A 25210-nucleotide genomic window follows, 5' to 3' on the forward strand; every position below is an offset into this window, starting at 1 on the left:
CCACAGAACAGCAGCCGCAGCTCTTGCTAAATGCTGCCTCAGCTTCTGCATCCCTACCCCCACCCCTGCAAATTTCAAATCCTTTGGCCATGCCTCCTGTTTTTAGACACCTTCAGATAAGGTGCCTAAATGAGGGGTGAAAAGTGAACACGGCTGGTTTTGCCGATGAAGATTAAAGGGGGCTGTGTATTTTTTTTTTTAATTCTTGCTGTTTTCCAGCCCCACAGCTTTTGGAAGTAGAAAAGGCCTCTACCCATCAAGTCCACATAGAGGTGTGGGCTTGTCCCCTTTCCTCCTTCATCGAAAGTATATTAGTTCTTGGAAACCAGGAGCAGCAGTTCATCTTATGAGTGTTGGCTCTGCCACCCCTTCCACCTTGAGATACGAGTGTCCGAAGACACCTGACTTAGAGATGTCCTGCTGATACACCAGCGGAAGAACGCCAGAAAGCAGCCTGGAACAGCTTTTAAAAGCTAAATATGATACATACTGAACTAGTATAAATGATGTGGTGAGGTATATAACAGCTGAAGCGAACAGCACACTACCCTTATGTCAGTGAGCTGACACTCCGCATGCAAGAATTGAGAGCTGAGCTATGATGAAGGCCCAGTGCAATGTTGGGGGGGGAAGGGGAAATGTGGGGTGTCCCCAAGAAAAACTGTGAAAACAGCTATGGAGAATGTATACAGACACCCACACCCCATTCCCACAATTTCTCTTATTTATTAAGGCTGATGCGTGGCGACAAACACTCCATCCCTCTTCGTTAACAGTCCATTTTCTTTGCGCAAGGCCTTCTCTTCTAAGAAATAGCCTAGCTGAATTCAGTCCAGCTCAGAAGTCCTCTAAGAAAAAAACAACTGCGCCCTCCCTACAAGTTTTCCTTTAAAACCAAACCACTCATCCTTTTGCAGATCCTTTTGCTTTCAGAATTAGAGTACTCCAGATCCTAACACTCTTCTCCTGAGAGAGAGAAAAGGGCGTCTCTGTTGTAGGTTGGGATGTGTCTGTGTGTTGCATTACATAAACCACAAAAGCCCCTTTTATGGACTAGACAGACCTTAGGAGGGTCCACCTGCTACTTGTTAGGCAGCTTCCACAGGCAACTAGAAAATATTCACAAAGGCCACTGGGAGTCCTTTCAAGGAAGGACCAAAGATGGATTTGGGATGTGCACTGGAACGGTATGGAGGTCTTGGGCAAGGTGAGAGGCAGAGCCCTTCGCAGCAGTCATCGGTGTATTCACTGTGGGTAGAGCTCCACAAGCATTGCATGGCCCTGCAGGCAGAAGAGGAACAGGAAGGGGTTTGTTTAATAAGGGCTCTACAGAGGGAGGAACAAGCATCTCCCCTTCCAGAGAAAGCGCCACAGACAGAAAACAGGAAGAACGAGGCGATTCTGGGAAGGGAAGATTACAAAGGCTGCGGTAATCCAAAGCAGCCCCTGCAAGGGCAGAGAACTTGCCCACAGCAAGGCAGGCGGCAGCCCAGTGGGAGGGCTTAGCCCTCCTCCTCCTCCTCCTCTTCCTCCTCCTCCTCCTCACCTGTCCTCCAGCGGCACAAGCAGCTACCAGACCAAACTGCCCTCCCTCCTTCTTCAGCCGGTGGGCGGCAGTCATGACCAAGCGGCAGCCAGTGGCCCCAAAGGGATGTCCCAGCGACAGGGACCCACCCCAGTTGTTGAATTTCTCCAGAGGGGGAGCTCCAACCTGCCAGGAGAAGAGAAGAGCAAGCTGTGTCTCCTGGACTCGAGGGAGTGAGTTGCCAGATGGCACCTCCGATGGGGAAGGAGCAGCTCCTGCCCCGTCAGCTGGGAGACGAGAGGAGGCAACACGGCCGTCCAGAGGGACGCTTCTAGTTCAGCCGCAGCGGCAAACACTCCCACAGCCAGCAAGCATTGGAGGGAGAAAGCCCTGGCTATTAAAAGCATGCATCTAGTTTCAACGAGAGCCAGTGTGGCGTAGTGGTTAAGGTGTTGGACTATGACCTGGGAGACCAGGGTTGGAATCCCCACCCAGCCATGCAGCTCACTGGGTGACCCTGGGCCAGTCCCTGCCTCTCAGCCCCAGAGGGAGGCCATGGGAAACCCCCTCTGAATACCGCTTACCGTGAAAACCCTGTTCATAGGGTCGCCATCAGTCAGGATCGCCTTGAAGGCAGCCCATTTTTTATTTAGTTTCAACAGTGTCCTCTAGGCTGCAGCCTCTGCAGTGGCGGCGGAAGAAGGATGAGCATGGGGGCAGGCGAGGAGAAAGGTTATGCTATACAAGCACAAATGCAGGTTTACAAGGAAACTGTTCAACTGTGCCCTTACCTTAGACTTTCGGCCCATGTAGTTCTGGGCAAACCAGTCGGAATCCATGGCTTTCAGATTAGCTAAAATTTGCCCCTAAGAGGGAAAGAGGAAAATCAGGCTCTACTGAAGGAAAAGCAGAGCAAGGCCGACATGTTACGCTGGGGTCTTCGGTGCCCACGAGAACGGAGGCCATTGGCTCAAAGATGAAGGGGCCCACAAAACGCTGCCACCACCAAGAACTTAGCCAGGGCATTCACTGTCCCAAGTTATGTTACTCCTCCTCTTGCTCACGCCCAGGATGTGAGGTGGATGATCCCTGTTCGCATTTTGCTGACAGGAATGGGGAACAGCCGAGAGATGCCCACCTTGCTCCGCCCAGGGTCTGCAGAGGTGAACCCACCAAGCAATGACAACCTCACATCACCAAACCAGATTTCCCTTGGTGAAGTCAACAGAGGTAATTGGAGTAGGAGCTGCCTGTGGAGGAACTGGGCTCAGTTTCATAACTAAAATATCTCTGCAGAAGAAGGCATGTTTGCATGATGCAACTTCACATGCGCCATTTGCATAATTTAGTTTCTGTGTATTTCCTTACAGATCAGGGAGGGGGTGTTAGGACTCTGGGCAGTCTTGATGCAGTGGGTTTGCTGAAGACTGGGGGAGGCATGAGGAGGGATTAGGGAGTATGCAACTGCCCTTTCTCTTGGCTGCCTGAAGCCCTGACTTATTGCTGGAGAGGACCCAGAGTAAATCATGTCCTGCAAACTCTAACGAGGCTGAAGCAGCGCAGGCCCAGCGGCTTTTCCTGCTTTGGAAATACTTACTGCAAAGGCTTCGTGAAACTCAAATGCATCGATGTCTGCCATCGTTAGGCCAGCCCTTTCCAGAACTTTGGGGGTGGCGTAGGTGGGCCTGAGGGAGAAAACAAGGCCAAGAGTGGCATTCAGGGCCTTGTGGGCAGGAAGAGGAACCTGCTCAGAGAGAAGGGCTGCAAATGCTGCCTGCTTCAGCGGCACCCAGGGAGCTCCTTGTAGTCATTCACTTGAATCTGCATCTCACCCTCCTCTGAATCACTCGGGGCAGAGAGCAAAACGATTTCTACAGCTACTAAAGATTCCTCCAATCCCCAAGGGTGTACCAGGAGTGTGCTTGCTCTACACTACATTTGCTAGGCTGAAATATGGGTGGGTGGGTGAAAAGACAAAACACCCAACCAAAGCACCTCAAAAGTACAAGAAGGGTTTATTCTGCAAGCTGCCAGGATTCACACTTGCATCCCTCCCTCGTTGCTTCTGCAGGCCTCTGTTCCAAAACCCAGGCACCCAAACTGGAATGTTGCTGTTGGCAAACTGGTATTTCTTGCTCAACCTGATTCACACCTCAATACTTGCCTGCTCCAACTGGGCTGGCTCCGCTGAATGACTGTGAGATGGGGCTACTGTCAAGAGGGCCCTCACCCCATGGATGAGGGAGGTGTGGGGGAAGAAAGAAGAAGGGGGCTGGGTACATGTGTCCAAGATACGCTTAGCAGAGCAGCCCCTGCCTTGTCCTGGGGAGCCGCTGTTTGCAGGGATGGACAACAGCCCAGCCCCAGCCCTGCCCCCCAAACCTGCTCCCTAAAACTGGGGGAGACAGAAAGCCAAGAGGAAGACGAGCATCTGTCTGCTGATGCTTTGGAGGAGGGGCAGAAACAGCTCCGTGGGGCAAGAAAAGCAATCCGAGCCCTTGCTTTTGAGGAACAACCATTTGCAACTTACCCAAGCAGCAGCTGGTCCTTTGGGTCCTGGGATACGTACACAAAATCTCTGAGTGAGAAAAGGGAAAAAGGAATTAAGGGGGGAGGGGAGGGGAGGAGAAGGAGGGCACACCCCACTTTCAAAAGATGCCCGTTCACCTGAGGTAGGCCTTCGGTTTGTACCCCATCGCTAAAGCCTTCTCTTCAGACATCAACAGGACCGCCGATGCTCCGTCCGTCTGAAAACCAGCCAAGCATATTCCGTCAGCCGAGAAGAGGGACCTGCCTTACCCGTCTCTGAATAAAGAGGACTGCACCACAATCGGGGAGGGGCTGTTAGGAGAAGGGGGCTGCACTGAAGCGAGTGAGATTATATCCAAGGAACTCAGATGTGGGGCTGAAAATGCACCATCGCTCTACGTGAAGGGCAGATCAAAGCCTCGTTCTCACAGAGGGGGCAAACCAGCATCTGGGCTGCAGCCCTTCGGATCGTGGCACTGGCAACGTGGTCAGGGAAGGGGGAGGCCAGTGTGGATGAGAGGAAACACAAGGATGCCTAAGGCCGGGGTGGAGACCCTATCGGCCCTCCAGCTGTTGCTGGAGTACAACTCCTGTCATCGTCATCATGCTTGACCACTGGCCCTGCCGGCGGCTGGGAGGGTCTCTGGCATGAGGATTGCATGTGTGTGTGTGGGGGGGGGAAGGATAAGCAGCCCGAGAAACAGATTCAGCAGAAAGCAGCCCAGAGGCCAAATTGCTGAAAGGAGAAGATCCAGCCGGCCCAGAGTAGAAACGTGGAGGCAAAAGCTCGAGAGAAAGCCATCGATAGGCACAGAGCCAAAGGGGGCTCATGGGAAACATGGACGAGTCTCATGCAAGGTTCAGGCAGGAACATGAAAGGGAAAGGTGGGATGCTGGCCGGGGGGCTGGGAGCTTCAGAGCTGCAGGAGCTCCAAGAGGAGGAGCAGGGAGAAGTGGCTGGATTTCATGCACTGACTGGGTAACCGTTTTGGATTCCATTTGGTAGGAAAGGGAGTGACATAACCAGGACGTGCTATTAACTCCTCAGAGTTTTGCTTCTGGACCTTCTAATGAAGGGGAACGATCCCTTGCAAGCAGACTTATCAATAAGAGGAGACATTGCCAAAACCTGGCCAAGTGCACAACGGCCAAAGTTCAGAGAGCGGCTTCCTAGTGTCTGGCAGAGAGGACAAGGACAGTAATAAACCTCAGTGAGTCATGGCCACTGTTTGGCGCCCTTTGGGAGGAAGGGCAGGATATAAATCCCGGTAATAACAGTAACTTCAATGGGTCTACCCTGAGTAGGACAACTGTTGACTGCCACCCATAGTAGATAAAACTGGGGGGATGAGAGAGAATGGACAAGAGCTGCCTTTGGGAGAGAAGAACATTGAGATTTAGAGGTGCTGGCAAAGATATGTCCTCAGATAGGAATACTGGGCAGTTCACAATACAAGCAGCAAAGAGAGGTGGGCCAGACACACACACCCCTGACAAAAAAATAGCTTAGCTGGAGAAGAATCCCACTGCTGCCCCCCCACCCTCTCTCTAAAACATTCATCTGGCAGGGGTTGCACCTGTGGGAAAAAGGGGGGGAGAGGTCTCTCCTTCCCCCCCTTCCAGAGGGCATGCTAGACCCCTTGAGGGCTGGAGGTTTCCCTGGGTTTTTTTCTCCTGGTGCACTCCCAGCCTGCCAGAGAGGGGGGATGGGGAGGGAAGAAGCTCCCTCCTCAGTCCTGGAGGGCTCCTGCCTCAGCCTGGAAGCAAAAGGTGGGTGGTGGCGTTGATTTCAGACTGGCTTGGAAGGTGAGCTGGGATGCTTCTGGGGTTTTTTGCAAGGGAGGGGGGGGAGTAGTTCAGCTAATTTCTGAGCCAGTCCAAGGTGAGTGTAGGGCAGGGCACCCTCGTCTCTAGGAAAAAATATTCACAACAATAATGTTTTCCCTGATTTTTGTTGCTTAATATACTTTGAGCCTGCGCAGAATCAAGGCCAAACTACAGGCTGCTGCTAGGCAAATGAGCCCCCACGGGCCACTGCGTTCTTTCCTACCAGTTTGTGCCCTCTGGTGGCAAACCAAAAGCTTGCCATGATGTCTGAAGTGAGCATCCTGTAGTTTGCTGGCAAGCCAGAGGCCACGCTTTGTGCCTGGTTCTGTGCAAAGCCAAATACCTTTTCCTGTTTTGAAAATAAAATAAATAAATAAATCACACAATGATTGAAACTAACTCGCTAAATCTTAGACCATACAGCTCTAGTCAACGATTCCGGGAGCAACAACAACTCTGTTACATTTGAAAAGCTAGAAATTTTCCTTGTTCCAAGGAACATTACCAGGAAAGAGGAATTGGCAGCTGTGACCGTCCCGTAAGGTTTGACAAAGGCAGCTTTCAGCCTTCCCATCTGCTCCAACGAAGATGGGCGCACTCCGTTATCCCGCACGACGGTGTCCCTCCCTGCAAGAACCAAGGGTTTCAAAGAAGCCTGCAGCTTCTCAAGATTCAACTGGTTATTTCACATCAGTGTGGAAAACTTCCTCACCTCCACAGTTCCTGAGTGTACCCTGGTCTGCCCATCCTCTCTTACAACCTCTGGCCCCAGCCCTCTTCCAACTTTCGTCTCCTCCTCGTGTCTTCTGTCCACCCTGCCTCTCTCTGGGGTCAGAGCAGCCAATGACTCTCAAGAGCAGAACAACTCAGCCAATGGCAATCACCAAGACCCGGAGGTCAAAGTCAGGCAAATGGAAGAAGCCCTCTTCTGTGACAGCCAGGCAGTCAAGCCAATCACTGCCAGAGGTGTCCGTCACCATCACAAAAACCTCTTGGTCCATTACTATATGGACACAACCCCAACCAAGACTGTGCAGGGCAACATTCAGGCTGGAAGGGAAGATTTATGCATTTCTTGAAAAAGGCAGAGAGGGAAGGTAGGGAAAGGCAGGAGGCATCTGTCAGGGAACGAGGGCATTTGGCTTGCAACCCTGCGAAGGAGTTTGCACCCAAAGGACTCCAGGTGCCACTAAAGGGGATTAAACTGCTGCAGCCTTTCCAGGAGGAATCATTCTGTGGATAGCTTGCATTCAGCCCCCCCCCTTTTAGTGCATTTTAAGTTGTGTTTAAATTTGTTTTTCCACCTGATGTTGTACCTCTTCAAAGCAATCTTTATTACAAGTTATATAATCTCACCAGGTTAAAAGCACATTTATAAACAAAAATGCAAAAATAATGTCATCTGCCCATGTAAATAACAAGTTTTTAAGAATTTAAATTTCAGAACTGCTACTTCATGCTGCACCACCTCGGGAGTAGATAAATTCCAGCTGGACTGGATTTTAGAACATGAGAAGAGCCCTGTAGCAGGATCAGGCCAGTGGCCCATCTCGGCCAGCATCCTCTTCTCACAGTGGCCAACCAGGTGCCCATTATGGGAAGTCCACAAGCCGGACCTGAGCGCAAAGAGCACTCTCCCCCCCTGCGGTTTCCAGCAACTGGTATTTGGAAGCATCGTGACTATGGAGGCCAAGCAGAGCCATTGTGGCTAATAGCCATTGATGGCCTGATCCTCCATGAATTTGTCTAATCCTCTATGAAAGGCATCCAAGTTGGTGGCCATCACTGCATCATCTGGTAGCAAATTCCACAGTTTAGCTATGTGCTGTGTGAAGGACGACTTTCATTTGTCTGTCCTGAATCTTCCATCTTTCAGCTTCACTGCATGTCCACGAGTTCTAGTGTTATGAAAGAGGGAGAAGCCTACCCACTTTCTCCATGCCGTGAATAATTTTATACCCTTGAATCCTGTCACCTTTTACTCACCTATTTTCTAAACTGAAAAGCCCTAAATGCTGCAACCCTTCCTCACAAGGAATAACCAGAATTTTGATTGCCCTTTTCTGAACCTTTTCCAACTCTACAATATCTTTTGGAGGTGGGGGTGACCAGAACTGCACACAGTATTCCAACAGCAGCCGCACCACAGATTTATACAATGGCTTGTATGATATGAGCAGTTTCATTTTCAATCACTTTCCCAACGATCCCCAGCATGGAATTTACTCTGGTGCTCCTGCTAAACCTCCGCTTGGGAGGGTATGGGGTGGGTGGGCTGCTGTTGCTTTTAAACACACTTGAAATTGAGTTCATGTCCAGGGTTAGATTACAGAGAGCCCGGGCAAAAGTTTCTACTATTTCATCCTTTTTGCCATTTGGCTGCAGTCGGGCAAGGGAGGGATTAGATTTGGATCTCAGTTTGTCAATGGGCAGGTTACATGAAGCTAGAGAGAGGGACAGGGTGGGAGAAAAGTCTCTCGTTTTGGGATGTGCGTGAAAGGGAAAAGGCTTCTCTTCCTGCTCCCTTCCCCTGTACAGCTGATCATCTCACTGAGGGAGCCAACCAGGGAATCATCTCTCCCCCCACCTGCTCTTTCTGGCCTACGAGTTCCCAAGTAACAGATGACCTTCCCGTGGGTTCCTCTCGACAGCCCCTGTACCTGGCACTTTGAAGGGTACCACGTCAGTGAGGAGCCCGTCGTCTTGCGCCTTCTTGGCCAGGCTGTGTGAGCGCAGCGCATACTCGTCTTGTTCCAAGCGCGTGATGGCAAAGGCAGCTGCCAGCCGGTCTGCCGAATGGCCCATAGTCTCGCTGCTGGAGAACTCGGCCACTGCTGGGAGCTGGCGGAAGCCAGAGAGGGCTTTGTTAAAATCAGCTCCCCAGAACTACAGGCAGACAGTCCAAGAGCCCGAACAGAGCGTAGCAGTTTAAGATTTGTAGCACTTACGTACAGGCTCTCCAGCTCTGACCATCTCCCCTTCCGGGCCCTACGTAAGCTCACCCATTTGCTTCATTCCTCCTCTGCCAAGCGTTCCCCCAAGTGCGGTCCTGGGCTTCCCCTAGCCTCCCTCCTCCCTCCCTGTGCTAACATGCAAATGTATCTCCCAAGATTCTGTGCCCCCCACAACAGCTCTTACTGTGGCTGAGGACAGGGCAAGTGGCACCGCTGCTTCTCTTGCCTACTCTGCTCTCATGGTTGCTGGAAACTGAACATCAGCCCAATGGCCATTCTAGGAATCGTGCTTTGCCACCATCATCTCGGCATCAGAGCTGAAGAAGTGGTAGACAGAGGCACTCAGCGGCCACCCGACACCGCCCTCCTATGCCTCTCTCCTTTTCTGAACTGCTTCACAGAATAAGCAAGCAGAGAGAGACAGTGGGGACAGTCTTGGTTCTTTTACCTCTGGAGCAAAGTAATCAGGACGGATTTTGGAGATCAGGGACAGCCTCTGACCCAGGGTTTTGGCCCTCGTGAGCCCCAGCATCGTCTTCCTCATTTTTCGGCTATGTCTGATGGGAACATCCGACATCAGTTCAACACCGCCAGCAACCACCACGTCCATTTGGCCAGATGCAATCAGACCAATTCCTACAGAGGTTGGGAGTAAGACAGCACCAAGGAGCTACATCTCCAGGAAGATCCCATGCAGGAGGCAAAGCTGCATTTGAAGCAATGCCCACCCACAACTTCCCTCCTTAGCCTGTCATTGCCCTCATGTGCCCCCCACAGCTCCCAATTGTTCCTTCGCACCCACGTCTTCACCTGCCTTACACTTGACATCATATACTCATATATACAAACTCAGGCGTGGGCCAGACGGCTGTGTTTTTGGAGGGAGGGGGAGGCCTAATTAGGGCTGGAGATTCCCCAGCCCACTTTGTCTTGTGCATTTCTTTATAGAACTGTTATCAGAACACCAGAGGGCGTGTTTGGCAGCGCTCTCAATTTCACACTTTAAATCTCTGCACAACCTCCATCTTCAGAGTTTACTGCACTGCCACCCAATTTGCTCACGCTGTGGGTGGCTGGGGGCATGCTTATATTTGTCCCTTTAATCCTCAGGCTTTCTATCTCCCCCTCCTTTGTCCAGCTGTTTCCCCTTGTCTTGCAGAGATCTCACCCAGCTGTTGTCTTAAGTGGGGCAAGCAGGAATCTGCTACACATCTGCCTGGATAGGACCAGGCATATGGCCAGTAATCCAGGAGTCCAGCCACAAGGAGAAACTCTTATTGCTTACTGAAGAGACTTCAGCAGAGAGTTATGCTTCTGGATTTGGCCTGGAGGCTCCTCGTAACTGTGGTCAAATCTAATGGGTTTTTAGCTGGGAACCTTCTGCAAGAGGACACTGCTCCTGGATGCAACTGAGAGCAATCAGCTCCCACTTAGGAGATCCAAAGCAACACCCTGCTCCCTGCTGGAGAAACGTCCTCTAGATACTTTGCAAATCCACAACCAACTCATATACGTCCCTCAGTTGTTCAAACTGTGTTTCCTTTGGGGAACGTACCTGTTGTCATTGCCTGGTTTGAAGAGATGCAAGCCATGGTGACCGTGTGGGCTGGAGTTTTGTCAGAGAAGCCGGCTCCCAGGGCAGCCTGCAGAGGGCACACAAGACAGAAACACAGAGTCCTCTGCAGATTGTCTGTGCTGGGTGAACGGAGCACCGAGAAGCAGCTCATTTCTACAACACTCCTGGGGACATTCGTGCCTGGGTGAACTTAGCAGGCCCCTTGCCAAGGTAGGCTGGGCCGAGAGGCCATCTGGCATGCTCTGTGGCTGAGCAGGGAGGCGAGCCCGCTCTTCGGGTCTCTCCAGACAGCCACTTGCTAGCACAAGAAGCAGGCCTACTGTTCCCTTGGGTCATCAAAGTCATTTGTTCTAGAGCCTCCACTTGTTTACTGGGAGGACCCACTTAATGGCTTTTTTAAGGTTGCTGCCAAGACCTTGGCCTAGGGGACTCGAGTTCAAATGCAGCCTGACTCCCCTTGAGACATTATCTTGCTGGCAGGATGGCAGAAGCGCCTGAGTTTGGTCCCACGGCAGAGAACGCCTGAAGACCTCTGCCCACGTGTGAGCTTCTGACAGTTGGCAACCATGTAGGCAACATCTCTCGGGAGGATGGGCTTGCTAACCACAGCATCAGCAGCCCTCTTGTAAGTGGATGTTTTTAGACACTGTCTGAGTACCATGGCAGCAACCACCAAAGTACCTTTAAATGTGCCAGTAAGAGGATGGCTAAAGTGGGCCTTCCCCTACCAGTGAAAGCAATAGGTCTTAAGAAATGCTCAGCTTTGCTTAGACACATGCCCTGACTGGCTGTCTTTGGCAGAGAAGCTTGGAGGGTTGTAACGAGATCTAGGGCCTTTTCAGTGGTGGCCCCCGAACTATGGAATAGTCTTCCTGACGAGGTGCGCCTGGCGCCTACACTTCTATCTTTTCGGCACCAGGTTAAAACCTTTTTATTTTCCCAGGCATTTTAACATATTTTATTGTTGTTAATATATACCAGGCTGTTAAATATTTAAAATGTATGCTTTTAGTGTTTCTATTGTCATTTTATTGTATTTTATTGTATTGTATTTACTTTATGCTGTGCACCGCCCAGAGAGCCTTTGGTTTGGGCGGTATAAAAATTGAATAAAATAATAAATTAAAATAATAAATAATAAGATGTTGTCTCTCAGCTCTGGTTACCCAACTGAATAGTGCAGCGGTGTGGGCTCTTCGCCCATCGGCCTAGTTAGGCCTCCCAATTTGGCCCTCGAGGCTGTTTCACCCAAGCCATGCCCACCTGCCATCATGCACCATGCCAGGTGTGGGACAGGTAAAGGTGTGGCTGGGCCAAAAGAGGGTTGTGCCTGCAAAGCCCTGTCAATCAGCTGATTGTCAGGACTTCAAAGCACCACATACTGCACAGGGTGAAAGCAGGTCAAACTTGGCCCGTGGGGGCTGGGGGGAAATGAGGATCTGGTCTGTTGGCCGGATCCAGTTCTCTGCCCCTGTACAGTGGAAGGGATGGAGAATTATTTTGATCTGAAAGTGAAGACAAAATATTTGCAACATATGAAAAAACATAAGTTGTACATATAATTGCCGCCCTGGGCTCCTTCAGGATAAAAATTTATATAAATTGAATTAATGAATGAATAAATAAATCCCATTTTTACTACGTACATTTAAGTCAAGCCAACAGAGGGGAGAAAGTCAACATTTGTTGGGGAAAAAATATGAAGACTGAATGCATCATAGATGCCTGCCTCTCGCTGGAAAAAATATGTTACAGAAATGGTTTAATAAGTTAAATATCACCTAATGAAAATGGATGAGAAGGGTTAGGAAGGGGCGACAGCTCTGGGACGGGCACAGGCTTTGCATGCAGGAGGTTTCAGATTCAATCCCTGCCTGGATCTCTAGAGAAAATGAACTCGGGCGCTTGAGAACCTGGGAAAGTGTTGCTAGCCAGAGGACACAGCCCTGGGCTCGATGAACCAGCAGCCTGATTTTGTGGAAGGCAGCCCTGGACGTCCCCATGACACAGCAGCAAAAGGTCTGAGTAATACAGCCTCGGCTGCACATTGTGACAGAGTGACACTCCTCCATTGACACAAGGCCAAGTGGGTTAAAGTTCAGGATGAAAACTGGTAGAAAGTATTATTAAAGCTAGATTAACCAAGCACATAGAAGAACAAGCCTTGCTGAAGCAGAGCCAGCATGGCTTCTGCAAGGGAAAGTCCTGTCTCAGTAACCTATTAGAATTCTTTGAGAGTGTCAACAAGCATATAGATAGAGGTGATCCAGTGGACATAGTGTACTTAGACTTTCAAAAAGCGTTTGACAAGGTACCTCACCAAAGGCTTCTGAGGAAGCTTAGCAGTCATGGAATAAGAGGAGAGGTCCTCTTGTGGATAAGGAGCAGAAAGCAGAGAGTAGGAATAAACGGACAGTTCTCCCAATGGAGGGCTGTAGAAAGTGGAGTCCCTCAAGGATCGCTATTGGGACCTGTACTTTTCAACTTGTTCATTAATGACCTAGAATTAAGAGTGAGCAGTGAAGTGGCCAAGTTTGCTGACGACACTAAATTGTTCAGGGTTGTTAAAACAAAAAGGGATTGCGAAGAGCTCCAAAAAGACCTCTCCAAACTGAGTGAATGGGCAGAAAAATGGCAAATGCAATTCAATATAAACAAGTGTAAAATTATGCATATTGGAGCAAAAAATCTGAATTTCACATATACGCTCATGGGGTCTGAACTGGCGGTGACCGACCAGGAGAGAGACCTCGGGGTTGTAGTGGACAGCACGATGAAAATGTCGACCCAGTGTGCGGCAGCTGTGAAAAAGGCAAATTCCATGCTAGCAATAATTAGGAAAGGTATTGAAAATAAAACAGCCGATATCATAATGCCGTTGTATAAATCTAATAAAATTATGCATGGCATTCAGAAAGGGATAGAGAAAAGTTCTTCTCCCTCTCTCATAATACTAGAACTCGTGGACATTCAAAGAAGCTGAATGTTGGAAGATTCAGGACAGACAAAAAGAAGTACTTCTTTACTCAGCGCATAGTTAAACTATGGAATTTGCTCCCACAAGATGCAGTAATGGCCACCAGCTTGGATGGCTTTAAAAGAAGATTAGACAAATTCATGGAGGACAGGGCTATCAATGGCTACTAGCCGTGATGGCTGTGCTCTGCCACCCTAGTCAGAGGCAGCATGCTTCTGAAAACCAGTTGCCAGAAGCCTCAGGAGGGGAGAGTGTTCTTGCACTCGGGTCCTACTTGCGGGCTTCCCCCAGGCACCTGGTTGGCCACTGTGAGAACAGGATGCTGGACTAGATGGGCCACTGGCCTGATCCAGCAGGCTCTTCTTATGTTCTTATGGAGCTGGAGGTTAAAGTTAAATGACAGGTTTGACTGAGCAGCCTGCGAGACAAGCAAGCAGGCCAGGCAGATGAAGCAGCAGTTTGGAAAAAAAGCACAAGGCTAGAACAGATGGACACAGGCATCTAGCCATACTGGCACTTCTAAAAAGTGGCAGTTCTTAGGCTTTTGCACAGGCGGTTGCTTGGCCTTGCAGAGGCAAACACAGAGTCTTGGGAGATATTCCTGCAATTGTCAGAAACTGAGGATGGTTTGTGAGCAAAAATCCCCAGTGGAGGACTGTCAATGCATGCTGATAAATACTGACAACTTCCAATATTCAAAATACACATATACATCAAATCCTATATATTTTGGAAACTGGTTTCTGTTTGCTGTGCATTTGGACGCTTCTTAAGATATCATAATCACAGTTTGCATAATCATTCCTGACAGGTTTCATCTATCTTTGGATGAAACAGGACACCATTTTGAATCAAGATGACAGACTGAACTTTTAAAAACGGCACTGATTTTAACCACTGATTTGAAAACTGATATTTTTGGTTTCCTAGAATTTGAAATGAATGCTGATGAAAGTTAAAGAGGAAAGCACAAAAGCAGGACTACAGGTGAACGTCAAGAAGACTAAAGTAATGACAACAGAAGATTTATGCAACTTTACAGTTGACAATGAGGACATTGAACTTGTCAAGGATTATCAATACCTTGGCACAGTCATTAACCAAAATGGAGACAATAGTCAAGAAATCAGACGAAAGCTAGGACTGGGGAGGGCAGCTGTGAGAGAACTAGAAAAGGTCCTCAAATGCAAAGATGTATCACTGAACACTAAAGCCAGGATCATTCAGACCATGGTATTCCCGATCTCTATGTATGGAAGTGGAAGATGGACAGTGACAAAAGTGGGTAAGAGAAAAACCAACTCCTTTGAAATGTGGTGTTGGAGGAGAGCTTTGCGCATACCATGGACTGCGAAAAAGACAAATAATTGGGTGTTAGAACAAATTAAACCAAAACTGTCACTAGAAGCTAAAATGATGAAACTGAGGTTATCATACTTTGGACACATCATGAGAAGACAGGATTCACCAGAAAAGACAATAACATTGGGAAAAACAGAAGGGAGTAGAAAAAGAGGAAGGCCAAACAAGAGGTGGATTGATTCCATAAAGGAAGCCACAGACCTGAACTTACAAGATCTGAACAGGGTGGTTCATGACAGATGCTATTGGAAGTTGCCGATTCATAGGGTCACTGTAAGTCAAAATCAGCTTGAAGGCACATAACAACAAGAATTTCCGAGCAATGCCAGGTATGTGTTTTCATAAAACCAGAGTGGATCCTAGCTGGTGAGTTCAAAGTCCACTGATGGGGCTCTCTTTTAATCCAAGAGGAAATAAAGATGTTGGTGCATGGGATGCTATTTTTGGCTTTGTTCTTTAAAAAACAGGACACTGGGGTAGGTTCTGTACAGAAGACTGAAAAAAACAGGAATCTGGCCCCAACCCAGCCTGACTCCTGGAGGACCAAAGAAGTTATTGGTGGACCACCCTCTTCCTGGTCTTTGAGCCTTGGTATTTACAACTGATGTGTTTAGCAGTCGCCTCCCCAGTTTGGCAGATACTGCTTAAGGCTGCCTGTCCTTCCTTTGCCTTTCATATCTCCTCATTCCTGACTGCCAAATTTGTTAATTTGTTAATTTGGCCGCCTGCCAAACCTTGTGGTCAGCCACTGGGGGAGGGTCGGGATCTTGGCCCCAGTGTCACACCGAGACTCCTGAGCCGCCTGGAGCCATCTGAGGTGCTGCACAAGGTCAAGGGCAGCCCCCTCCCTCCCAGCTTGTCTGTGTCATGTGTTGCTTTCCAGGTACGTGGGAGCCCCACGGCAGTGCAGCATTGACACAGATCCGCCTCAGTCCTCCTCCTGAGCTTGGGGATGGGGAGGGGAATCATCTTCCCTGACGACCAGCACAATAGTGGAGACAATCCCCAGCTTCAAGCTCAAGAGGAGGGTTGGAGTTTGCTATAGGCCGGAGGGCCATAAAACACAAGATCTGCACAGGGTGGGTCATGCCAGATGCTCTTGGAGGTCGCTGATTCATAGGGTCGCCATAAGTCACAATCGACCTGAAGGCACATAACAGCAACAAATCTTAAATGCATCTCCACTGAAGGAAGACTCTACAGGCAGTCAGGAAGGCACCCTCCCTCTCCCCACAGCCATCTCTCTGTGGCTGTCTAGTGCATCTTCCATTTAAACATACCTCTCTAGCAACGTTGCTTGTTTTCACCTCCTGGATAACGGTGCCAAACACAATGTATTCAACAGCATCCTTGGGCACATCAGTCCGGTTCAGCAAGCCTCTACGGGAAGAGGTCAGAGGGGAATAAAATCAACAGAATGCAAGCCGGATCAACAGCATCACCAGGCACCCACTGCCAGAAGCCAGCATTACCTACTTATTTCACGTGAGCTGGTTAAATTACGAGTGTTATTTAGCCTGGTGCCAGGGCATGACCAGGGTTTAGAAGATTAATCTATTTGCTCAGCAACAATGCAACATATTTTCTCAACAGTCACATCTTACTCTGCTAACATTTTTGTTTTGTTATTCCAGATAAATTTAGAGGGTACCTCCTACCATTAAGGAAAAACTATCCATTATTATTTATATACTGAAGAAATAAAAATACAAATAAAGGTAAAACTTAATGAGAAAAAATTGGGTAGGAAAAAAAGTTTCAGCATCCACTAAAATGTATACCAATTTGGCGTCTGCCTTATATACATAGAGTATGTTGATACCCAGCTCTATTTTTATTTCTCTATAACATCTGAATGAGGAGAGGCTGCTCAAGCCCTGGGCCGCTGCCTGGACTCAGTGGTGGGCTGGATGAGGGCCAATAAACTGAGTCTGAATCCTGGCAAGATGGAGGCACTGTGGGTTGGTGGTTCCCGAGTTCAAGTGATTGGTCAGTTTCCTGCTTTGGATGGGGTCGTACTCCCTCTGAAAGAGCAGGTCCATAGTCTGGGGGTGTTCCTGGGAGGCCCAGATGATCTCAGTGGCTAGGAGTACATTTTACTAGCTTTGGCTGTTTCTGGACTGGGATAGCCTGACCACTGTTGCCCATGCACTAGTAACCTTCAGACTGGAGCTGCCATTGAGGTTGGTCTGGAAGCTGTAGCTGGTGCAAAATACAGCGGCGAGACTACTCACTGGAGCAGGGTATCGCCAACATGTCACCCCACAGCTGAAAGAATTGCACTGGCTGCCCATTTGCTACTGGGCCAAGTTCAAAGTTCTAGTTTTGGTGTACAAAGCCCTGTACAGCTTGGGACCAGGATACCTGAAAGACTGACTTCTCCCTTATATACCCTTATATATCTGCACTCTGCAGATGAGGGCCTCCTGCAGGTACCATTTCATCAGGAGGTCCATTCTGCACAACACAGGAAACAGACCTTTAGTGTTGTGGCACCGACCCTGTGGAATTCCGTCCACTTAAATATTAGACAGGCGCCATCTCTGTTATCTTTTCGGCGCCTATTGAAGACCTTCTTCTTCCAAGAAGCCTTTTAAGTAGAGACGGTATCCTAGTCTGTGTTGGAATTGCTTTTTAAGATGTTTTTAAAGCTTTTTTAAAAAAAGATGTTTTGTTTTAATATATTTTAAACTCTGTTTCTAAGATGTTTTAGAACGTTTTATATATATATATACGACTACATGGGGATCACTGGTTGAAGGTTTGGTACCATGTTACAGCCAACTGGCCTACTGCTGCCCCTGGCATACCCAACAAAGACTCCCTAGCTAAGCCTAACACACAGAGAGAGAGGCAGTCCTCAAATAACCAGGCCCTGCATTATGTATAGCTTGGTATGCCAAGCCCAGGAATTAAAAGGGCCCTGGCAGCCAGAGCAGCTGCTCCAACGGAGGAGTCACATGTGGGTAACAGGTCGCTCTGCCGGGTAGCCTAGCGGATGCATTTTGCACCAGCTGCAGTTTCTAGACTGAACGGAAGGGCAGCCCCACACAGGGTGCACCAGAGTAGTCAAGGTTATCAGCACATAAACCACAAGGGCCAAGTTATCCCTATCCAGGAAATATTGCAGGTGGCACACCAGCCAAAGCTGGTAAAAGATATTCCTAGCCACTAAGGCCACCTGGACTTCAACTGACAGAGAAGGATCTAAGAGCACCCCCAAACTACACACCTGATCCTTCAGAGGGAGGGCAACCCCCTCCAGAACAGGCAATCTTGCCAGGATTCAGTTTCAGTTTATTAGCCCTCATCCAGCCCATTATGGCACCCAGGCACAGGTTCAGCATGTGCAAGGCCACTTCAGATGACATGGAGAAACAGAGCTATGTGTCACCAGCTTACTGATGGCACTGTGCTCCTCATCTCCCAATGACTGCTCCCTGCAGCTCAAGAGCCAGAATGCTGAGAAGAAATCATCCAATGCTACTCGCTGTAACTGGCACCACAAACAGGAGTCAAAGCACTGTAAGACAATGCTGCCAACCCCCATTTCACAGAGCTGATCCAGGAGGAGACCATCATCAACAGTAATGAAGGCTGCTGAAGAATAAACAGAGCTCCAGTCCTCCTGCCTCTCTCCCAGTAAAGGCCATCCATCAGGGCAACAAAGGCTGATTTGGCACCACACCCAGTTGTGCCACCATTACCCTTTTCAGCACCTTCCCCAGAAAAGGGGTGTTCGCAACCAGCCAGTACTTATCTGATACCAACAGGTCCAGAGTGGGTTTCTTTAGGAGTGGTCTAACCACAGCCTCCTTCAAGGCTGCTTGAACCACCCCTCAACATACAGATGCATTTACCATGCTCTGGACCGAACCAGTCATGCCCTCCCACCTCCAGGGGGCTTTCTGAATCATCAGAGCGCTCTCCCTGAACAAAGCCACCATCTTCTGTGTGCTCCATTTCCCATTCACTCACAACTTACTTCAGTGCTGCTCTGGACAAGTCATGTGGCATCAAGTCTGCATACCTGAGGATGAGAGGGAAAAGGAAAACATTCATCTGGTGTGTTACTCATTGCAGGGTACACAGAGGAAAATTAAATGAACAGAAAGTTTTTAGAATTGACTTATGTAACAATTCTATATTGTTACAGGTGTAATTGGATTGTAAGGACTTTCCAAGAAAATATATTGAATTACTCAGTGGAAGACAAATCCAGTAGAGTCTGCATAAATGGAAAGGACATTAACTGATAAATCTTATTAATGCCTCATAACTTTAATCAGTCAGTCATTGTTCTATAGGACAGTAGTAGCTGCCTTTCCAAGTCTCTTATTTGCATATATAAAAATACTGATGCCAAACTATACAAAAAATTTTTGTGTTCTGATTTACCCTTAGCGAAACACATTTCTTAATAAATAAAAATAATAAAGAGAGTTGGCTGGTCAATTTTTCCTGTGTCTCACACCACCAATGTAAGATTAAAATTGGTTGAATCCTTCCCAATATCAGCTATAATCAATCTAGCCACAACCAACATAAAACAAATCAGTTCTTTTGAATTAAAACTTTCATTCTGATCATCATAAACATTCAACAAAGCATGTCTTGAAAGTCAGTTTTGTTGTGTGATTTTCCCCATTTCTAAAAAAAAATATGGAAGGATTGCAAAGTATTTTTCATAGATGATATCTGCAGCAGCAACTTAGCTCACTTGCATTGCCTTATCTCAAAGAGAAACTTTCTGAATAGATGCCACTGAAGAAAGCTTGTCTCCAGTCGAAACACATCTGGCAAATTATTTGAGATGTGTGGTGTATTTTATCTTTGCATTTTATACTTCTGTATTAGAATACCTTTGTAATTTATTACTATGTTGTCATAGGGAGTGCACGTACATCTTGTCAGCACAGCAAGCAGTTTCCATCACAATTTGTGGGAGTAAATTGCAAGTACATTAGAAATTGGTCACTATTGTGCATTCTGTTGGCTATCAGCTATTGACCATATTTTCCACTATTTATTTCTGCATATTTTTCAGAATATATCATGTTTTATTAGACTTTGACTTTATGTACTCATTTGACACCAAGTTTTCCCCAGATTCTTTATAAGTGGCTGTGCCAAGGAAGGATTTAATACTTACGAGGTTCCTGACTGCAAAAAGGGGATGCGAACACCATCCACCACCACCACATTCTTCATCCCACTTTTAGCTAAAGTTTTTTTACTCTTGGGCTGAACTGCAGGAGGAGAACGGCAAGTAATTACTGACAGAGCCAATGTAGAACGAGAGCAAAATTTCTGTTCTTAAAAAGCAAACAAGCAAGCTTGCAATATTGAGGGTCCTTGCTGAGTTTAAGCCGGGGACAGGAAAGTTTCAACCCTCCAGGTCCTGCTGGAGTCCAACTCTCGCCAGCCTTGACTTTTGGCCATGCAACGCCCAACCTACTGAAATCATGTCCGGGACATTCCCTGAGCACTCAAAATGTGCTAATCATTCTAACCTACCCCCAAGGGTTGAAAAGTTAAGTATCAAGTATTTTCTGGACAGTTTTGCTAACTTAACAATAAAAGGAGTGTCAGGGCAATTTTGAAATCTGCATTAATGACAAACAGTACAACGCTTGGATGCCAAAACAGGAAGTGCAGTTTAAATCCAAACAGGGTCCCTCAGTGAACATGTGCAAATAAATCTGCACGTTTCTGCAAAAGCGTCCATTCCATGAAGAGGTTCACAAGCTGATCTATGTGAGAATGTATGTATGTACTGCCTTTAAGTCGATTCCGACTTATGGCAACCCTATGAATAGGGTTTTCATGAGGCTGCGAGGCAGTGACTGGCCCAAGGTCACCCAGTGAGCTTCATGGCTGTGTGGGGATTCGAACCCTGCTCTCCCAGGTCATAGTCCAACACCTTTTATGTATTTCACATGGGTGAAATGTGCAGTGAGCATAAAACGCTCTCAGGAACAAGAACTAAACCAGAGTCCAAAGTACATCCCATGTGTAGATGTGCATGTGCAACCCAAATCAGTGGTAACAAAACACTTAGTAAAGTGATTTAGAGATCTGGTTGTGTGGAGGACATGAGGTTATCTTATTGATAACCTTAAGGTGCCCTTTCCAATAGGTTGCCAGTAACCTTATCAAACACTTCTTTTGCTCTGACCGCTCCCTTACAAGGTCTTCCCCACCTCACCTCCCCCACCTTCAGGATTTTTCAACAGTGATGATTTTTCAACCAGTGCTTTACCTGCTACATGTAACTGCGGCGAACAGCTGAGGGATCTCACAGCTGGAACAGAATAAAAAAAAATATCCAAGTGTAAGATATTCAACCAGCACCTGAGATGGTCTAAATTACTAAAGCTCAAAAAGAACCTACATTTAGAAACAACAACGGCAAGGAAATCAGGTCTCCGCTTCTCTTTGGACTGGATTTGAATTATGATGCTTTAAAGATTAAAAAAAGTTCAGGTACCTCCAATTGTGCTTATTGAGCAGTTGATTTTTCCTGGCTTATGGACAGCCACATGAAAGGCAATGCAGAAGTTTAGATTCTTGCACAGATATCCAGGCGAAGATGTTTTAAAACAAAAGGAATAGGACAACTGGCATTTTAGTTTAGTTGTATGCCAGTTTTCTAAGGTAGGTTGTGCCCCAAACCACTTACAATTAACAGTAAATATAAAAACACAGCATCATATTTGGACACAATTGCAAAACATGTCAGTAAATTCAAATCAAGTCAACAATTCATAATGTCAACACTAAGATACAACCCATTATAACCAATATTTTAATGTCTGTACAAATTTGACGTTTGACCAAAAGCAGGAGGACTCACAGAATCTGGCAGCCCATGGACAGACAGCAGGAAGGGTTTTGGCAGCGCAGGTCAGCATAGATGTCATTTTGAAATCTGAAAGGGACAGGAAGGATTAGAAAGTCATCATTTATCTTGTCTAGCTTGTTAGCAATATTCATGGTGGGCATCTAGCCCCGTTCACGTGCCCATCCAAGAAGGTCAAGGTCATGACTCCACCGTCTGTTTCCACAGCCACTGCCAAGTCAGATCACTGGGCAAGCTGACACCACAACCTCAGGCACAATGTGGCAGTTCTCTCTTCACAATGCAAAGACGCAAAACAGATTAAATGACTAAAGATTTTCCCCTTCATTCTATTGAAACTTTTTGCAGAAAAGTTGCTAAAAGGGCGATACAACCCCAAAGTTCGCAATCTAGCGGAGTTCCTGGTTAATCCTTCTCACCTTAATTTAAAAGCATGAAACTGCCCAGAAATGTAATGTCTGTTATAATTGTTTGTCACTTAGCACATTTAAGAAATGACAAAGTACAGCTTTGCACTTCAGGTTAAAACTCTAAATGGGACACATTATTTAACATTGTGCTCAGAACAGTTTCTCTCCTGTCCAAGACAGAAAATCCAGTTCTATTAGAAGTCAAATACATCAACAAAAGCCCCTGCGAGTGTTTGGCTTGTAACCATGTTGTTCCCCCTGTCACCAGTCCACAAAAAAACATTCATTTCTCTATCCTTCCATTATTTCAAAAGCCCAACTTTCCATAGCTTATGTTACAAACTAGTTAGCCTTTCGGGTACCACAGGTCTGTTCCTTTGGAGACCAGCATGGCTCTTATTTAGGAAGCATATGTTGTTGTTGTTATGTGCCTCCAAGTCGACGACGACTTATGGCGACCCTATGAATCAGTGACCTCCAAGAGCATCTGTCATGAACCACCCTGTTCAGATCTTGTAAGTTCAGGTCTGTGGCTTCCTTTAAGGAAGCATATACTTAAGTACTTATAGGCCTATTTTCACCCAGGCTAATACTGGTCTACCATTTGCTGGACTATACCATCTATAACAGCTTTTCAGCAACCAGCATCTGCCATCGAAGCATCTCCCTCACTGTCCATAACAGCTGTAACATCCCCCATGACACAAAGCTGGCAAAGACACTGTCTGTAAGGAAGATCTGCAGCCAAATAAAGATACACCGCCATCCCAGTTACTGGACAGCACACCCCATCTAGTTCATTTCATAAGACGTGAAGCTGGTGCAGTGTTCTGGAGACGGAGCCATGAATCAGAAAGCCCCCAGTTTGTATCACACCTCTGCCATGAACTCACAGGGTGTCTTAGGTAAATATGCCACTCTCCTCTGTTGAGTGAAATATGGGGATAACAATAGTGGCCTACCTGACATGGCTGCTGTAAGCATGACAACAGGATTGTGTGCATTAAGCGCTTCGCACATTCTAAAAAGGCCTGGTTTTGGCACGGAAACAGCCTTGGTCGCCCTGTATGATGACCTATGTCAGGAGAGAGACGGGGGAAGTGTGACTCTGTTGATTCTCCTTGATCTCTCAGCGGCTTTTGATACCATCAACCATGGTATCCTTCTGGGGAGACTAGCTGAGTTGGGAGTGGGAGGTACTGCATGGCGATGGTTCCTCCTACTTGGTGGGTCGTCTCCAGAAGGTGGTGTTTGGGGAACATTGCTCAGCCCCGTGGATTCTCCAGTTTGGGTTTCCGCAGGGGTCAGTTCTGTCCCCCATGCTGTTCAACATCTACATGAAACCGTTGGGTGCAGTCATCCGGAGCTTTGGAGTGCGTTGCCATCAGTATGCTGATGACACACAGCTCTATTTCTCCTTTTCATCTTCTTCAGGTGAGGCTGTCAATGTGCTGAACTGGTGCCTGCCTGCGACAATGGACTGGATGAGGGCTAATAAACTGAGGCTCAATCCAGACAAGACTGAGATGCTGCCAGTGGGTGGTTCTTCTGACCAGATGGTGGATGTTCAACCTCTCCTGGATGGGGTCACACTTCCCCTGAAGGAGCAGGTTCATAGCTTGGGGGTTCTCCTAGAACCATCTCTGTTACTTGAGGCTCAGGTAACCTTGGTGGCAAGGAGTGCCTTCTACCAACTTCGGTTGGTGGCCTAACTACGTCCCTATCTGGACAGGGATAACCTGGCTTCAGTTGTCCACGCTCTGGTAACCTCCAGCTTAGATTACTGCAATGCACTCTACATGGGGCTGCTGTGACGCCCTTCCCTGGCTCTCCCTGTCAGGTTCCTACCTGCGCGTGGCTACTGCCTGTCACTAGGCACCACCAGGGACTCCACCAGTCCGGACTGTCCTTTTTTATGGTTTCTCTCCCCGCTCTAGCACAGATCTCAACAGATCCCCCTGCTAGGCAACCACCACTCACGTCCTAATACTAGTATTCCCAGAGACTCTGAATACTGGTATTGTTATTCTCTTCACCGCTGCCACCATTTGTTACAGTTCCCCTTCAGCCTTGGTCATTACCTTACCCTCCCTTCTGGTCTGTGAAACCCCAGCCAAGGATCAGGCCTTTGGTAAACCAAATTAAGTATTTATTAAAGATAACAAAGCTAACAAGATTAACAAGATTTCTTCTTAAGGCACATAAGCATATGGTTTTACTCAATACTAATCCGAACTCCACCCCCCTCCTTCTCCACTCTCTCCTGGCAAACAACTCTCTAAACCCCACCAAGCAACCCACTCAGTTTCACCTCATCCACCCCCTAGATTCCACTCTCACTCTTCCTTTTATACGTTCAGCCATTTTAAACACTCAGCCAATCATCTCGCATTCTACTGCCCATTCACTCCCCCTCCTCTTTCACTCCACTTATCATGTATCTTCTAAACAACCAACACTTACCATATATACATTAATATAGGAACATCACAGCAACCTCTGCTTGGCCCTCCCTTTCCTCTCACAAGGACATATTTGCAGCCTCCATTTGAGGATGGATGTCCTTTTCATGTTTCCTCCCACTCCTCGAAAGCTGTTGAAAGGGACCTACCTCAGAGGTTGTTGGTTCCCTGCTAGTGCAGGAAACCAAACTCCTGCAGCAACCACCCCTGCAGTGTAGAGCAGGGAACAGGAAGGGCGACGATACTCTGATTAGTAGCCCCCTCCCCCCGACTAAGCCCCGCCTACTAACCCCTAGTGCCTATCACACACACACCCCTCCCCCACTCCCGCGGCTCATGCCGAGATCCGAACTCGCAGCTCGGCGGAGCCACAGCGTGGCGGGCCCTTCCCCTCCTTACCGTCCGCCCGCGGTCGCTCCTGACGTGCCCAGCAGCCTCCTTCTCCTGCCTGACACTCAGAAGCCCCGCCCCCTCGCCGAGCGCCTGTCTCAGGAAGGCCCCCACTTACCTTGCAGGCGCCAACGGCTGCTCTCCGTGGCTGCCCAAAGCACTGCCTGACCCAAAGCGCCTTTTCTTCCACCCACTCACCTCAAAGAACTTCACGGAGAAAGGAAAATAAAGCGTGGCGTGTTTTTCGGAGGCGTAAGAGGAACCGCGGAGAAGTAGGCGGCGGGGCGAAGGCAGCCGTGGGGAGGATTCCATGCAGGCGGCTCCGCGGACGTCCCT

At 48.0% G+C, this 25210-nt stretch overlaps 1 protein-coding gene across 3 annotated transcripts; it reads right to left on the bottom strand.

Moving 5' to 3' along the window:
- Positions 1-706: 706 nt before the first annotated feature.
- HADHB (hydroxyacyl-CoA dehydrogenase trifunctional multienzyme complex subunit beta) lies at positions 707-25171 on the bottom strand. 3 transcript variants are annotated; one of them, XM_061625902.1, is made up of 16 exons: positions 25073-25171; positions 21607-21681; positions 21013-21054; positions 19903-19999; positions 18736-18780; positions 16031-16130; positions 10391-10478; positions 9284-9471; positions 8542-8722; positions 6387-6508; positions 4193-4272; positions 4056-4103; positions 3123-3210; positions 2317-2391; positions 1547-1711; positions 707-1281 (listed from the first exon to the last, which is right to left on the bottom strand). In XM_061625902.1, exons 2-16 carry the CDS (start codon positions 21671-21673, stop codon positions 1246-1248), a joined length of 1422 nt encoding a protein of 473 aa, XP_061481886.1. In that variant the 5' UTR covers positions 21674-21681; positions 25073-25171; the 3' UTR covers positions 707-1245. The 3 variants fall into 3 exon arrangements, with proteins under 3 accessions (XP_061481886.1, XP_061481884.1, XP_061481885.1); XM_061625900.1 differs by lacking the exon at positions 25073-25171 and adding an exon at positions 24884-24981; XM_061625901.1 differs by lacking the exon at positions 25073-25171 and adding an exon at positions 24634-24726.
- Between the last annotated feature and the right edge of the window lie 39 nt (positions 25172-25210).

This window comes from Rhineura floridana, chromosome 4, assembly GCF_030035675.1.
Source record: "Rhineura floridana isolate rRhiFlo1 chromosome 4, rRhiFlo1.hap2, whole genome shotgun sequence".
NCBI classification, from domain to species: Eukaryota; Metazoa; Chordata; class Lepidosauria; order Squamata; family Rhineuridae; genus Rhineura; species Rhineura floridana.